Source organism: Phodopus roborovskii, unplaced genomic scaffold, assembly GCF_943737965.1.
Source record: "Phodopus roborovskii unplaced genomic scaffold, PHOROB, whole genome shotgun sequence".
NCBI lineage: Eukaryota > Metazoa > Chordata > Mammalia > Rodentia > Cricetidae > Phodopus > Phodopus roborovskii.
In genome coordinates this window covers 12321501-12337805 of record NW_026126408.1, presented here as the reverse complement: position 1 = coordinate 12337805, position 16305 = coordinate 12321501, and the positions used below count along the sequence as shown (strand labels likewise).

At 47.4% G+C, this 16305-nt stretch overlaps 1 protein-coding gene across 2 annotated transcripts in view; it reads left to right on the top strand.

The window, feature by feature from the left end:
* The window catches only part of Cib4 (calcium and integrin binding family member 4), a 93683-nt gene that overhangs the window by 42880 nt on the left and 34498 nt on the right, over nt 1-16305 (top strand). For both annotated transcript variants that reach the window (XM_051181751.1, XM_051181750.1), the window contains one exon: nt 8405-8501. In XM_051181751.1, coding sequence (XP_051037708.1) covers nt 8405-8501 — 97 coding nt within the window. The remainder of the gene's footprint in view (nt 1-8404; nt 8502-16305) is intronic.

Below are 16305 nucleotides of genomic sequence, written 5' to 3'. Positions count from 1 at the left end.
CATTAATATGGTCTCCTTATGTAACAACCCTGGCAGAAATGAAAATATTTTAATGAGGCAGTGTATCTCTCAATCTATCAGACTATTCAAACAATGGATCCCAGGAGATGAGGATTTCCCCTAGGAATCTCATTCTGGGAGAAGGAAAAGGTGACAGCCATAGGGGAAATTACCCCCCCCACTCCTCCCACCCTGGAAAGAGGTTTCATGCAGTTCTATGCACTTGTCAAACTTTACAGAATGAGACTGAAAGCTCAGATAATGATGGGTCAGTGGTGGCTGGGACCACATCTTGACCCATACTGCTTAGATGTGTGTGTGTGTGTGTATCCTTGCCTCTCTATCTGAACTTTAACCTTGCTAAGGATGACTTGGAAAATTGCTGGGTCCCTTTGTTCCTCTTCCCAATGTGGCCATGTTGAATAAATCTTTTTCTGCTTTCCACTATTAATGTGGCTCTTTTAATTGACTTATGAAGGACAGGTGGCTGGACCAAGCTTGGGACACAGTCTGTGTGACACCCCCGCCCCCAGTTTGATAGCACTTCCCCTGGAAAAGGTGCAACTTTAACTGTTCAAATGTTGCTAGGGAAAGTTCTGCATCTGCTCAGACCTGTCCCAAAAAACTTCTCTTGAAGCTCTTCCTGGCTCACCATGACTGATGGCTCCATTCCAGAGCACAAGGTGCCCATGTCTCACAGGATAGCTTTTGCAAGGAGACTTCTACCTTTGGGGCCATGGAGAAGAGGAATGGGTAACTGTTGGGCAGAGGGAACCCTGCCTAGTAAAGACATAGTGGGGGATGTGGTGCTCAACTCCTACTCTACATCTGCCTCCACACTACACACCTTCAAGTAAGGTGGACAAGAGTGTGTGTGTGTGTTGGGGGGGCAGGAACTCAAGTTGGAGGGAGTCCTGTACCTTCAGTATAACTGATAACCCAGCTCAAGGATACCATAGCCTGGGAGCAGTTGAAGACATGGACAAGGGCCTCAAATGATCAAGATGCTCAACTGCTGTGGTTCAAAATGAAAAAGATGCTTTAACTTGGTCATTCTACTTGCATCACAATGGTCCAGGAAACAGCGATGCTGATTCACCCATCAGCGGGATGCTGTCTTGAGTGGCTGGAACTTCCAGAGAGAACCTTAGAAGGATAATGTTCAAGATTATAAGATTAAATTAGGAAAGCAAAGGACATGAAACTTATGGAAAATGGAGTATCACCCAAGTCTGTTCCTTCTACCAAAAGGAGAGTGAAGGCATGTTTTTAAAAGAAGAAATAATTCTATAAGCACAAAAAGAAAGCCATAGATGAGGAAGGAAGGCCAACAGAAATATGAGAAGTACCACATAGATAGCCCCTAAGTCAGACTCAGCCGAGCAGGAACCTGAAATAACCTGATCTGCAGGGTCTGAAGTGGTAGAATTGAAACCCAGAAAGACTGAGGGAGCTTGGAATTTCCTGGGGCAGAGTCAGGTGAGAGCAGAAAGGGGGATTGAGGGTATCAGGTGAGTCTACCTCTTGCCCTGTGATCCACTTGGTAGTCTTGCCTCCATCCATCCAGTGGAGGAGGAGCTTACCATCTGGATAAGAGTGATAGCCAGGCTGGCTGCTGCAGCCACCAAGAGCAGGGTGATCTTCCACTCAACCTGCAAAGCCTTGCTGTAAGTCTGCCTTGAAGGACCAATACATGTCAAAAGTGAACAAAAGAGCCTACATGTATCATCCTGCCATCATGACATTTTAGGACACCAAGATAGTGGGGAGGAAGGGGAAGGAAAATAAAGAGGCGTGCTCAGTGGGTATAAGGTATCAGAACAGCTCTGGGCTTACACTGGAAGACACAAGTCCTTCAAAATTCTTAGGAAAAAAAGTTTCCAATCTAGAATAAAGTTCCTGGATAAACCATCAATCATAAATGTAAGCAGAATAACAATATTTTTACATGCAATTAAAAATATTTGAGGCAACTTTTTGAGGATTTGCTTTGCTAAAATTAGTAATCAAACTAGAAGAAAGACAACAGGACTGGACCCATGGAAAAAAGGATTTTACCATAGAGGATGGAAAATTAATTACAAGGATGGCGAGAAGGGAAAAGCTCAAGCAGGACAATGGAAACAGGCATGGAAAAGAATCAGTTCTTCGTGGCGCTGTATAAAGTTTGGTGGATGAGCTAATGATCGGTATGCTACAATCTAAGAAAAAGAAAACAAAGCAATGGTTAACTCTGGGAAAAACAAAAGGCATTGCAAGAAAGAAAATGTAATCATGTTACACAAGGGAAATCAGCTGGGAGCAATGCTTGAATAATAAATAAAATATAATAGTAATATGGTAAATACAGAATATCGATTCAGGCAAATTGTTTTAAATTGGGACATCAGGAAAGGAGACTTATATAGAGAAATAAATCCTCTTCTTAATAGGGGCATGTCACAAGATAATGTCTATAATGAAAGACAAGTGGTAGCATTAGTACAGTACTTAGAAGTGTTGTATAAATATTAGGAAAAAAACAAGAGAAACAATAAGCTGTTTGTAAAATGCCTCTGGAGAACAGGGTAGATAAGTGTGGGGGTGAGGAATATATGTCATCCTGACTGTAGGCTTTATAAGTGCTTATGTTTTTAGCTTATTGCAGCATATTGCTTTGGCAAGCTAGACTGAGAGATGCAAGATGCTACCAGTTTCTGAAATGAAGGATGTTTACACACAGACATGTAGGACAATACCCAGAAGGGTATACACAGAGTACCTACAGGCCAGTTCCTCAGAGGCATGCTGGGACTTGAACATGCCTGAGTTAGTGGTGCATCATGGGTAAGCAAAAGAAACAGCTTAAATATTGATGCATGGTGTGTGCTCAGAAAGTTCTTGGCTCACAATGTGTGGTAGAGAAAGGGTTATCATGAGCTGCTAAGGTCAAGTTGGACCAGACCAAGTCACATTTGAACAGTTTTTTCTTAAGTGGCCTCAGTGATGGTCCGTTGAGTTTTGGTCCATTGATGAAGACCATGAAGAAATCAACAGCAGGTGGGGAGGCAGTGAGTTTGTGGAAGATGTCTCTCCTTATTCATATGAGTAAGCACATAAAGGCCAAGTCAACGACCCACAAATATTGTGACTAGAGCCCTTTGGATAAATCCATGATGTAATGGAGTACGGTTTTTCTGCCTGCCGCTGCTGGTCTTGTCCCGCCACCGCGCCAGCCCCAAATAATACACCGAGACTCCGTATTAAATATAATTCTATTGGCCCGGTTACTTGTTTCTTATCGGCTAGCTCTGCCTTAATTATTAACCCATTTCTGCTGATCTATGTATTTCTCTTACTGGGGAGCCGGCTGGCATACTGCTTTCTCCCGACTCTCCATCTTGACTCCTCCTCACTACTTCCTATTTCCTCCTTGTCTCCTAGTCCCTCCTATCTTCCTTTCCTATTGGCCAACAGTGCTTTATTCATTAACCAGTATAAGAAACATATACAGAATGACATCTCCCATCACCATAACACTCTGGAATCTCAGGGTTAAGTTTGAATCTGTTGAAGCATTGTTCCTGGACCCTGCTCAGGCTGGTCCACCCATTGTTCATTCATTCATTTGGTCCTTCGTTCGTTCGTTCATTCGTTCGTTCATTTGTTCGTTCGTTCGTTCCTTCCTTCCTTCCATGTGGGGACTGACCATAGGGTATCACACATGACAGGCAAATGCTCTACCAAGCCTCTTAGGAATCCACTTTTTTCTTAGCCTCCTGAAGACACCACAGACTTTCTAGTCTCTACCCCCTGTTTTTCCTATTCTACCCCCACCCTACCCCCTGGAGCTCCCTGGAGCAACTGAAGCTCTAGCACATGGAATATTACAAGTTTTCTCCTGGAAGCCAAGAGCCTAGGTTTGAGCTGCTTTCTAGCTATGTGACTGGACTTCAATGTCTATACCACAAAACAATGCCAGGGGGACTCAGCAGCTAGTTTTACAAAGCTGTCATAGGCCAAGGAGATAGTGTGTCATCATGTAAGCAGCTGTTGCTACCATGCTATTATTTCCCTTCTGCTAAGGAGTAAACTGGCCCAGAGAAAGACACCAACTCTCCCAGGGTCACAGAGCTTGGTAGTAAAAATCTGAGAGTTTGGGCCCCAGGGACCAGGCAGGAACCAAAGGCTTACATTAAATCTCTGATCTTGGTTGTGAGAGAGGCCCTGGAAGCTTGTAGAACCTGTTCATTGTCCTGGGCTTGAATAAGAACCCCGAGGCCTACTGGGGTACAGATTCCCTACAGGGTTTAAGAGAGCCCCATTTGAGACCCACTAAACTAAAGTTCTCAGAGGCAGCAATGGTGGATTGGCAGAGAGGGGTATGGACTTTCAGAGCCAAAGATGCCTGACTGGAGGGATCCAGGCAGGGGAGTCACCATGACACTCACTTCTCATGAGAAACTGAGGCTGTGGGAAAGGGAGGGGAGGGGAAGGAGAAAAAGGGAGGGGGGGTCCACGGTCACATGGAGAGGTAGTTATCAGCAAAGTAGACTCTGAGCCTTTCTCTGGTCTGGGAGCCAAGTGTGGAAATGAGCCCCACCCAGGCTGCCTGGCTGTTGGCAGGCTGAACGTGTGAGTTTCTCAAATGGCTTTGACTTTTGAGTCCATTAGTGATTAATTCAGAGCTCCATTTCGAGCTGGCTGATCCATATTTGGAGGAGGAGAACATTCTGTGGCAGCCGCGATGCAGCCGTGATTCATCTGTGGACAGCTGGTCCCTGTGGCCGTCTGGGAAGGCATGGAGTCTGGGCAGGGCTCCGTTCAGCAACCTTACCCAAAGTTGGAAATGGGTGCACAGCATCTCTCACCTGTGAACCCTTCCAAGGGGAGCTAGCACAACACAAAGAATCCATTTTAGGGTTCAGTCATCCACTCTTGCTTGTTTATTCCCAGTTGTCGGGCCTTAGGCATACAAGGTAAACTCCCTAAGCCTCAGTTAACCCATCCACAAAAATGGTCACTTACAATTCCCCCACAGGCACTATTGGGAAGATGTAGGAGGTGGCCTGTCTGGATACGCCCAAAACTGAGTGTGTGTTCAGAAGACGGGTAGTGACAACTGTAGGACCTTCCTAGCCTCCCTTCTCTGAACTTCTGGGCAGACCTCTTATGTCTGCAACTCACACTTTAACATCCATATCCATGAGACTTTGGGCAAGTCATCTACCTCTGATTTCTCTTCTGTAGAGGAGTAGCCCCTGCTTTGCTGCCTATGGTATGGAGAGAAAAGCAGTTACTCTAGGTGCACACCACCAGCACGTGTTGCCAAGTGACTTAACTCTAGCAAGGAGCTGGGGAGATGGCTCAGTTGGTAGCGTGCTTACCGTAACAGCATGGGACCTGGAGTTCTATCCCTAGAACACATGTGGAAACTGAGCCTTGCTTTTGACTCGGAGGAGGCAAGACAGAGACCGAATTCCTACAGCTCCCTAGCCAATAGTTCAACTGAATTGGTAAGATCTGGGTTCAGAAAGAGATCCTGTCTCCCCTCCCCCCGCCCCCGCCCAAATAAGATGAACAGTGGTAGAATAAGACAGTGGACATCCACATCTGGATACAGAAGGCACAAGTGCATGTATCCTTAGCAAGTGCGTGCACACGCACGCACACACACACACACACACACACACACACACACACACGCACGCGCACACACACACACCTAGTAAAAGTTAGCCTATCTTTTGTCTGGACATGATGATTGGTACACACCCTTAATTCCAACACTTTGCAGGCAGAGGTGGGCAGATCTCTATGAGTTCAAAGCCCCTTGATCTACAAAGTGAGTTTCAGGCTAACCAGGGTTACATAGTGAGACCTGTTTGAAAAAAGAAAGGAAGAAAGGAAGGAAGGAAAGAAGGAAGGAAGGATGTGAGGGAGGAAGGAAGGAAGGGTTGATTTGCAGCAATTCTAACAGTGGCAGTAACAAAATGTCCCTTTTGCCTGTGGCTGTTGCACTCACCTCTTCATGCTCATCAGGAAACCTCCAATAGGAACTGCTTTCCTTCCTGATGATCTGAGATGACCCTTCTCCCATCCCAACACCTTTTAGAATTCTGTCCTAACCTCCACACCTCCTGCTCTTTTAGCTCCCTTTTATATTTAACACAGAGCCTCTGGGGACAGTTCAGAGTCCCTTACTAGATTGGCAGGGTCGTGGCTCTCTCCATGTGTCTCCTGTAGGGCACATGAACCAGTCAAAAAGCCCTGGTCCACCTCCCATTTGCCAGGCTCTACCAAGTCAGTACAGAGCCTGCCTGGAAAGGACCTGTCTCCCATTGGACAGGCAGGAATAGAACCCATGTCTCTGGTCTCTGGTCCCACGTTTAGTCGGGAAGGAAGAGGATTCACATGGTTTTGTCTGCCTCAGTCAGCATCGCAGGAGGATGAAGGCAGCATCCTCAGCAGCAGTCCTGGAGGATGGAGAAACATTGCTGAGGCTGGGGGAGGTGTCTAAACACCAACCACACCTGCACAGGTCAGAGCTGCTGCAGTTGGCCTCCTAGAAAAGCAAACTCACCTAAGAGCTGTGCTGAGCTTGTGAGGACGAGAGATGAACCCTAACTGTTCTCTCATTGCCTCTAACTTCCTGCTCAGGCTTTCCCTTGGCCCAAGCCCATCTGGAAAGTTGAAGGCCAGGAAGCCATTCAATAGGTGGAGACCAGCCTCTCAGCATGCAAAACTAGGCAGCATTGTGGACAAACAGAATCTTGGCTTATTTTTCCTCCACTTGTCCATGGCTGAGATTTACAGGATGCTTTCCTAGTCAGTGACTGTGACAAGACAAGTGGCTAAAAAGGGAGCAGAGGATGGCCTGCACTCTGTTGTCAGGCACTGCTATGGCCTCCTTCTCTACCCCTGATTCTCTGGTCAGAGAATCACCCCTGAATTCTTCACTTAGTCATGTGTCCCTAAATCCCCATGGACTAAAACTCATCTGCATTTATCTGGGGATGTCAATGGAGGGACTGTGAGTTACTCACTCCAGACTGAATTAGATTGCTAGCTCCTGGCACTCAGTGGAGATTAGAGGTTTGATGTAAGAGAAAGGCAGAATAGAAAAGGATAATTTTGAAGCATAAGGGGGATCATAAAAGAGGCTGGAGGGCGGGTGAGATGACTTAGCTAGCCAAGTACTTACTACCATGCCTGGGAACCCGAGTTTGCTAACTTGCATACACATGGGAGAAGGAAAACAGGCTTCCAAAAGTTGTTTTCTGGTCTCCACATGCACAAAGTGGCACGTGCTCGTGTGTGTATGTGTGTGTGTGTGTGTGTGTGCACGTGCGCGCGCACACACACACACACACACACGCACGCATGTGCACATGCACACGCAGGGCTCCTTCTACTGTTTGCTTAGTGGCCATACCACCACACACTCCCTGTCTTTTACAAACTTCTCTGGCTGCCTACAGATGGAGAGGCCATGATGAAGGTGAGAGGTAAACTGTTCAGGTTTTCAGTCTGTAAGGAATGCTTGTTGCCAGCTGTCCGGCTTGGCTGTCAGGTTTACCAGCTGCCAGTACATGGGTTTTTGAACCTGGCTCCTGTGTTCACCAAGTGACTCCTTTTCTACATGCTAAGGATGAGGGGACCTGGATGCCTCCATCTGTACCTGAGGGACTGGAAGGAGCTATGACAGGAGTTCCTGTGTGATAGAATAGTGTTTTAAGCTGTGTGACTTTTGTTTATGCTGCATTTGTTGAACTCAGTGAAGCTGTGATTCTTTGCCTGTCTAAACACCTGATGGACTAACTGAACAGCCAATAGTGAGGTAGGAGCAAGGATAGGTGGGGCTGGTAGGCAGAGAGGATAAATAGATGGGGGCGAGAGAAGGAAGGAAAGAAGGAGAGGAGGGTGTCAGGGGTCAGCCACCCAGAATCCAGCCAGCCATGGAGTAAGAATAAGATTTACAGAAGAGAACAGGAAAAGCCCAGAGGGAAAAGGTACACAGATAATTTATGTTAAGAAAAGCTGGCTAGAAACAAGCCAAGCTAAGGTGGGACATTCCTAACTAAGAATTAGCCTCCCTGTGTGGTTCATTTGGGAGCTGGGTGGTGGGCCCTCCCGAAGAGAAAACCATGTTACTACGCCTGCCCACTCTGACAGTCAAGAATGAACACTGTGGAATGTGGTCTGCGTGACACAGCACAACACAGCCACTCTGCCTTCCTCGTCCCCAGATCATTTTTATACACCTCCTCCCAGGGAAATGGGGAGATTGGGGGTGTTTCCTGTCCTGTGTCAGTCCACACTTAGTCCCCTTTCCTTACTGAGACATCCCTACACAAACTGGCAGAGGACTCCATGTTCCTCTTCATTCCCATGTGGCCATTATGAGTCTCTTCTTTCTCCTCAGCATCCACGACACCTTCCTGAAGCTCTGCCCTTCAGGCAAGCACTATAAGGAGGCCACACTGACTATGGACCAAGTCAGCTCTCTTCCTGCTCTGAGGGTGAGTCCAGGATGGGGAGGGACTGAAGGTGTGGCATGGGCAGAGGGGGTCTTCCATATTGCGTGTTAAAGGGGCTCTGGGATTTCCAGGCAGACAGCCCATCAGGACATGGCCTTCAAATACTTCTCACACATTCCTCCTCCCCCATCAGACCTAGCCAGACAGGTGTACTGACTATTGCTCTCTCTTAATTGAGGACACCCAGCCTGAGCCGTCCCTGTTGGAAGGTAGTGGCCGGCTGGAACCTCTCACTGGCCCAGTCATAGGCCCCCCATCCCCAAGCTTGTCAGTCCCTTATGAGAATCATCATGTGATCCACCATTTGGGACTCACCATTTATTCCACCCCTCACTGACCCCAGAGACCCTGTACCATCTCATCCCTTCTACTGCCCTTCTACTTACCCCAAATTTCTGAGTAAGAAGGTGAGGGATCCCACACAGGACCCCAAGGACCTGAAGCCATAGGGTTCCTTCAGGCCATCTGCCCAGCCTTCTTCTACCCTTCCTATCTTTGCTAATGCCATGTCAGGAAAGTAGGCTCTTGTAGAGGGACTGAGAGCTTCCTCAGGATCTCCTGTGTGAAGCTAGGAGGAGAGAAGCATGGAGCCTGAAGATTATCCCCTAGCCTGCCTTTGTCCATTTCCAGGTGTTTGAAGAGAACACTGATTCCAGCTCTTCCATTAATTCCTTATCTGTCCATCTGTCTCCAAGCAGGGAAGCCCCTTAGGCATAGCCCCTACAGCCTTCTGAGCCACGTGTAACCAATATCTTTGAATGAAGTCCCTCACAAAATCCTAACCTTTCCTGAAACAGTAGGTTTGTGTTTTGTTTGTTGGTTGGTGTGTTTCAATTTTGGTTTTGGTGTTTTAGAATACATACAGTTCTTAAGTATGAAGTTTGTAGATGACTATGTCATTTCACAATGTGAAGGCTAGACACACCTGCAGGAGTAACATGACCATTTAGATCTGGCTTTCTCTACTTTCCAAGGCTGAACCACACACTGCATATTCCCAGGACAGACAGACAAGTAGGTGTATGAATGTGCATACCCACACTCTGCTCTTGGGTGAGTCCTAGGATTCCTGTGTAAATTGGAAGGAGTGGTGAGTTGGCATGGAGGCTCCTGGCTCCCAGCAGCCCGCAGCTCTTACACTAACCCCCCCCCCCCCCCCCACTTCTCATTTCCTGAGCGAGGATTTTTGTAGTCATTCAGCAGTTGGTACACCATTCCTCCTAATTGGCAGTCATGGACTTCAGGTGCAGAGGCGGGTGGGGAACCGACACTCAGATGGGTTTGAAATACAACTACAGAGAAGGTCAAAGAATGAGAAAGTGTGGACAGGAGTAGAATTACTCAAGGACTGTGTATATTTTCATCAGTACAAGGAGAGATGCTTTCTAATGGTCAAGACTACACAGGGAATGAGCTCCCCACCACTAAAAGGAGCCAAGCAGGGATTGCCAGGAGGCCCTTGGCAGGGGGATTCTGGCATATACTTGATACCAAAGGGAGCCTGGACTAGATTCCTCCTTGGAGTCTGTAGTTCTGGCTCTGGGGTGGGTCTTGTCCTCTTCGAGATCATTCTCCACAGTGTATTCCAGATGTTTTATTCCAAAACTGAAGTTTATTTTCAGCAAGGACTACAGATACCAACCTCCAATTTTTCCAAGTAAGGACATTAAAAAAAAAAAAATGTCACCCGTAATCACCATCAATTCACTTTTAAAATATGTTAATTTTAGCCAGACATGATAATGTATGCTGTAATCTCAGCACTTGGGAGCTGGAAGCAGGGGGAGTCAGGAGTTCAAGGCCAGCCTGGGCTACATGAGACACTGTGTCAAACAAAACAACAACACACCAAAAATAGATGAATTATTACACACACACACACACACACACACACACACACACACACACACACACATCCCAGAAGCATGAACCTTGGGTTTTGTTATTGTCATTCCCTCACTTTTTCGTATGTGATCGGTTGTCAACCACTGGCCTTAGGCTGGACTTAAACCTCCACTACTTTCCCCTACAATCTTGGGCAAGCAAAGGAACTTTACAGCCCAAGGAGGGGAGCCTAATGACTCACACAGGCTTGGGGGCAGGCAGGGAACTTTAGGGATTGGCATAACTTGGTTAGGGGACTTGGATGTTCTGAAGAGAGTGAAGTTTTGTTTTCTTAGCATGGGTTGCATCATGGAAAAAGCAGGCTGGTGACTTAGAGAGCAAGGCATGAGACGGTTCCGGGTAGCAGAGATAACCGGAAAAGCCTGTGGACAAAGACGCTTACTGGTTGGGACACTGCCTCTTTTCCACGTGGGGTTTTATGCTCTGTTTGTCTGCTGTATTTGATGTCTTTAAAAGTCAATTAGCTCAATGTTTCTTTTCCTGTAAATAATGATCTTGCTTTCTGTAAACACCCTGAGTGTGGCATGGCCTGACTCTCGGGTTTCTGGCTTCCTGGCCCAGTGTCTTTGTGTCCACCTGGGATGATGGCTAAAACCAGAGAGAAAGTAAAGTGGCCTTCAGGAAAAGGGTGGGGGAAAGAATTATACCCTGCTAGTCATCTGCAGCCTCTCCCTGCCCCCACACTCCTGATTGCTCTCCTGAAATCTCAGCCTTTGACCCTCCTGGAGGTGTTTAGCTCTCGGCCCCTTCCCATGACTTCCCTTGCATCATCCCCACTCCCATGACTTCCCAGTGTAGTGATCAGATAATTTTAAGTTAAGGAACATTTGGTGTTGTGTAGTCAGGTATTTTTGTTGTTTTTGTTTTGTTTTATTTTTTTAATAAAATACTTGCAGCTGGCTACTTCCCTGAGAATTCAACAAGTTTATTTAGTTCAATTCTGGAAGCTTCAGGCTGCTAGGAGGGACCTACTCTTGGCTTTGTCTCATCACAGCAGAAGCCACATGGCTGTCTCTGTGCCTGTGTGGTCCCTCTCCCTCTCCTTTTAAAGCTACTAGCATTCACTCACAAGGGCCACCCAAATAATTTTAACAGACCTAACCAGTTCCCAAAAGCCTCACTGCGGGGCACTGCATTCGGACTGACTTTCTACCTGTCAATGCCTTAACACAAAGCTTGATGGACTAAACTCCTTCAGTGAGCAGAGCCGGGGACACTGTATCGGAACGGTTAGCAGGTGTTTTTGTCACAATGGCCATGAACCTTATTCGGAGCTGAGCTGTGAAATAAATGTGGAGAGTTTTCCTTTCTGCACATTTTTGTTATTTTTTTCTGGATGTAATAATTGTTTTGCTTAGTTTTCTTTGTACATATCATTAACTCATCAAGGCCCTACCGATTGTCTAACCCTCCAAGAGCATTCAGAGGGGAAGATTTTCTGTATGTTTCATTTTCTTAAGAAAGTTTTTCTTGGCGCCTTATAATTGCTTTTGTTAGGAGAGAGATGCACTTTGAACACAGAACATGTCAGCATTGTAGATATTATTCCTTCCCCATCCTTCAGATTCAAATCTCACTTGGATCTCCTACTTTTGCTCCCCTTGATTTGGGGGGGGGCACATCCTTTAGTAGCTTTCTGATAAAGAATACTGGGAAATAAGTATTTTGTGACTCCCTTACACATCTGAAAAATGTCTTATTTTCCCTTCACACCTGAATTGGATTATAGATTGGAAACCAGCTTTCTTCAGGATTTAGGACATATCACTTGATTACAGCTTAGCATTCACTGTTGTTAATGAGAAATCCAAAGCCTTTCTGTTTCCTGCTTTTTTGTTTCTTCATTCATGCTCACTTTCCTTCTGAAAACATGTGGATCTCATTCACTGGCTGGGCATCAAACTCAGGCTGACATGCTTGCAGAGCAAAGGACTCTTACCCCCTGGGCCACCTCTGCACCCACCCCTTGTTTGTGATGGAGCCTTTCATTGGTACGGGGCTCATCTCTAGGCCTAGGCAGCCTGCCCTGCAAGCTCCAGGAATCTGTCTCCACCTCCCTAGAGCTGGGATTACCAGCAGGGACCACCAGTCTGGCTTTACTCACACAGCCCCCTTGTTTGTACTGTAGACCCTGACTGCCATCTCTCCAGCCCTCCTGTCTCCTTTCTAGGCTTGCTTCTTCAACTTTTACCTTTCAACCACAATGAGTTTTTCACTCTTCCCCTTAAGTATTTGCTTTCCAGGAGCTCATTTGTGTTCTTTGCGGCTCCCTTTCTTCAGTAACACCCTTTTCTGAATGTGGTTATCTTCTCTGATCTTCCCTTTAGGTGCTTTTTGCCATTTTCTGCTGTGAGCCTTTGCCTTTCATGCCAGAGGCCTTCCTTGAATATCTGGTAATCGTTTGCTCATAATGAAGTGAGAATGGTTGCCAAAAAACTGTTTCAAAGCTTGAGCCCGTGGGTGGTGTCTGTCAACTGGAGCGCCAATGGAGAGTGAGCTGAAGGGGCCTTTTTTTTTTTTTTTGAGGATTCCCTAGAAACACTGGCGTGTTCTGTAAGCCAGCATCCCAGAGCCAAGTTGAGAAACAGGCTGGATGAGTCTGGGTTTAGCATTCACTTATTTGTTCAGATCTCAGTCCACAGTGGTGTCTGGTGTCCCCCAGAAAGGCACGAATTGTCTCTCACAAGAGAAGAGCCTTCCTACCTTTGGTAAGGCTGGAGACAGGGCAGGCCTTCAGCATGCAGTGCCGAAGGCTCCAGATTTCTAGACATTCTGAGACCCTTGTCACAAACTGTTTACAAAGGCTGCCACCTTTTCCAGCACTGCCAGGGTGTGCAGACCCAGAGAGAGTGGGCAGGTGTCACTTTGCCCATTGTGGGCTCAGGTCCTGATTTCTTGTCTCTTTCTACTGGTCACTCACAACTGGCTCACCGTTTCCCCACAGGTGTGCCTGTTGTGTTCTGTGTGTGTTTGTAGCTCTAAGACATCCCTTTATTTCCACTGCAGTGAGTGCTAGAGGGCATGAAGTTAGGTGCAAGTGTCCACAATCACCAGCCTTACCATCACCCCAGCATCTCCCACACAGGGCAGCTGTCACAACAACTTTTGTCTTCTACTCCTCACTAAGCACCTGCCAAATGTTCCACTTGGTTGGTAATCACAGAGCCCTGTGCTTATATGGCCTCCCTCATTTCCACCCAGCAGGCAAAGACCCCTTGCTCACCTCCAGGGGGCTCTGCCAAGGACCCCTGGGGAATGTTGCTGCCCTCTCTGCTTCTGTTATCAGGAGGAACCATTGATGAGAGATACTTTTTTTTTTTTTTTTTGGGTGGGGGATGCCTGGTGTAGAGGGGCTCTTGGGCACCCTTTTTACCTCACTCTCTACAAGTAGGATATTACCACCAGCAGCTGGCTGTGCACTTACAAGAGGCCTTACAGAGCCTCTTGTTGGGGCGCTCTGGACAAAGAACAAGGGGGTCACCAGCCACCTCCTTGCAGAACTGTTTTTAGATCGTAGCATCCAAACTTGGTGCCCTGTTAGTTATATCCAGCTCCCTGTGGGTGTGGCCCTACATAGACAGATCTAGCCAGACACGCCTAAGATATTCTCCATTTGTTTTTTGTTTTATTTTTTTTCATACTTCTTAGGGCCAAAGGGAAGGCTTTCTGGGGGCCAGGCAGGTCTCAAGGCAACACACTCTCCTATCCAGAGGAGCTTCTTAATATGTCTTAATATGTCCTGGGACTAGGCCAAGGCAATGGCTGGGTACTCAGGAAGCCTGCACAGAGACTTCCCTCGTGCACCCTGCTTGGTTGGATGTCTACCCCGAGATAGGCTAGGACCCTTGGCCTCAAACAAACTGCTACTATAAGTGGCAGCCTTACTTCATCTGTGGGTTCCTCCAGTCCTCTGAGGAACGGTGGGTAGGAGGGAGCCAGTACCAGGGTGCCACAGGTCTCCTTGAACATTAGCAGAGGACTTGCTCATAAGCATCTCATGGCTGCCACTGCACATACACACCCTAAGTCAGAGGCCTTCACACATGAAGAAGCCAAAGTTGTCAGAGGAGAAGGAACACACAGGATGGCAGCCCCCCCCCAACCTAGGTGTGTCCATGCTCTTATCTTCAGAAGCCTACACATCCTGAGGAAGCACATTATCAGGGGGTCCCTAGATGAAGAGCTGACAAAACTCCCCTAACGCCCAGAACAGCCCAGGGAATGTTATTGTCATCCAGTGAACTTGGCAGCAGGAGGGGACAGCTGGGCCCAGTGATAATCCCTCCACAGTATTTAGGTCACTGTCCTGAGCCCCCCCTCACCCTCAGCTATTTTTTTCTGTATATATATATATATATATATATATATATATATATATATATATTGGATGGGTACAACAATCCCCTGGTCACATGGGTGTGAGCTGCTTTCACAGGCTGCCTTGTTTGAGTCTCACACTCTGAGGCCTGACCCAAGGCCATCTGGTTCCCCAAATACACTAACACAACAGTTCATTTGCTCTTCTCCATCGTCTAGGGAAGACGGCACCAAAGTGGACTGCATACACATATGTTGGGAGCAGGAGGCAGGATGGAACAAGTTATCATTGGCCTGGGTGGCTGATGATTGACTCTGTGTCTCTGTGTTGCTGGGGCTTCTACATAGGTCTCCGTGTGAGGCAGGGCCCTCCTCTTAGTACCCAGTCTCTCTGGCTCCTGGGACAGGCCTGGGAATTGTTTGATTCCCAAGTCCCAGACTGGGCTCCACCCCTAGTACCCAGACTCCTGAAAGAGGACAAATGTTCCACTGAGAAAAAAAGAGAGAGAGAGAGAGAGAGAGAGAACAAAGAGCCTGTTGGACTCCCAGGCTCCCACCCTGAAGCACCACCTCTAGGGGCTTGAGGTCACTTGGAGCTTTCCACCCATCCAAGACAAGCAGCTGGATCTCAGAGATAAATAAATACTAGGAGTCGATCAGAGACCCATTGCCTCTCCAAATGGAATCCATAGTCTCAGTTTCTCTGCTCTCTCAAGGGCTGCACTGCATCGGTCTGTTAGGCAGAGCTCAGGCCAGCTGGCTGCTCCAGCCCAGCCCCTAGCTGTCCTGAAATTTGAACTGTGCCCATTAGGGTGTAACTCATACATCACCTCATTTAATTCTACAAGGTAACTTTGAAGACAAAGTGGTACCCTCCTTGGCATCAGGGATGATCAAAGGGGTTAACAGCTCATCAGTCTGAAGCAGGACTGAAGTCCATCTCAACCTCCAACTCTTGCTCTCCTAGGCCCCGCCCAGCCCCAGTGGGAGGGTCCTGGCTCCCTGATGTCGAGTCAGAGCTGGGAGGGCAATTTGGCAGCTGGCTCACTCTGCATTTTCAAGCATCATTAGATCTTTTTTCTGACAACTTCATCAGTTAGCAGGGCTTGGAATTGGCAAAAATCCTTATTTAGACATTCAGCCAAAGAATTAAGGGGTTTGTTTCAGAAAAAGCTCAGTACTGTGGGAAGCCATCTCTGTTCTGGGTTGAGCAGCAGCACAGGGACAGGATCTGATACCCATTCTTGGCCTTGCTGTTGGCACCCAATACATCTTGGGTTCATCACTGGTCTTCTCTAGGCTTCAGTTAGCTTACCTTTGAAGTGGATCCACTCCCACCTCCTACCAGGTAGCTAGAAAACTGGGGAAGGCGAAAGAAAGGTCTGGGTCCTGGGTTTGGCTTTTCTCCGCTGATTTTCCTCAGCTGCAAATGGGGAACCCACACATACCAGGGGCCACTTTCCCCTCACTCCTTCTGGGGGGGGGGTTTGTACTTTATAGCCAGTGAGTGGACCCACGAGGTGGGCAATGGATTGAATTTCCCACAACCCACCTGATGCAATTG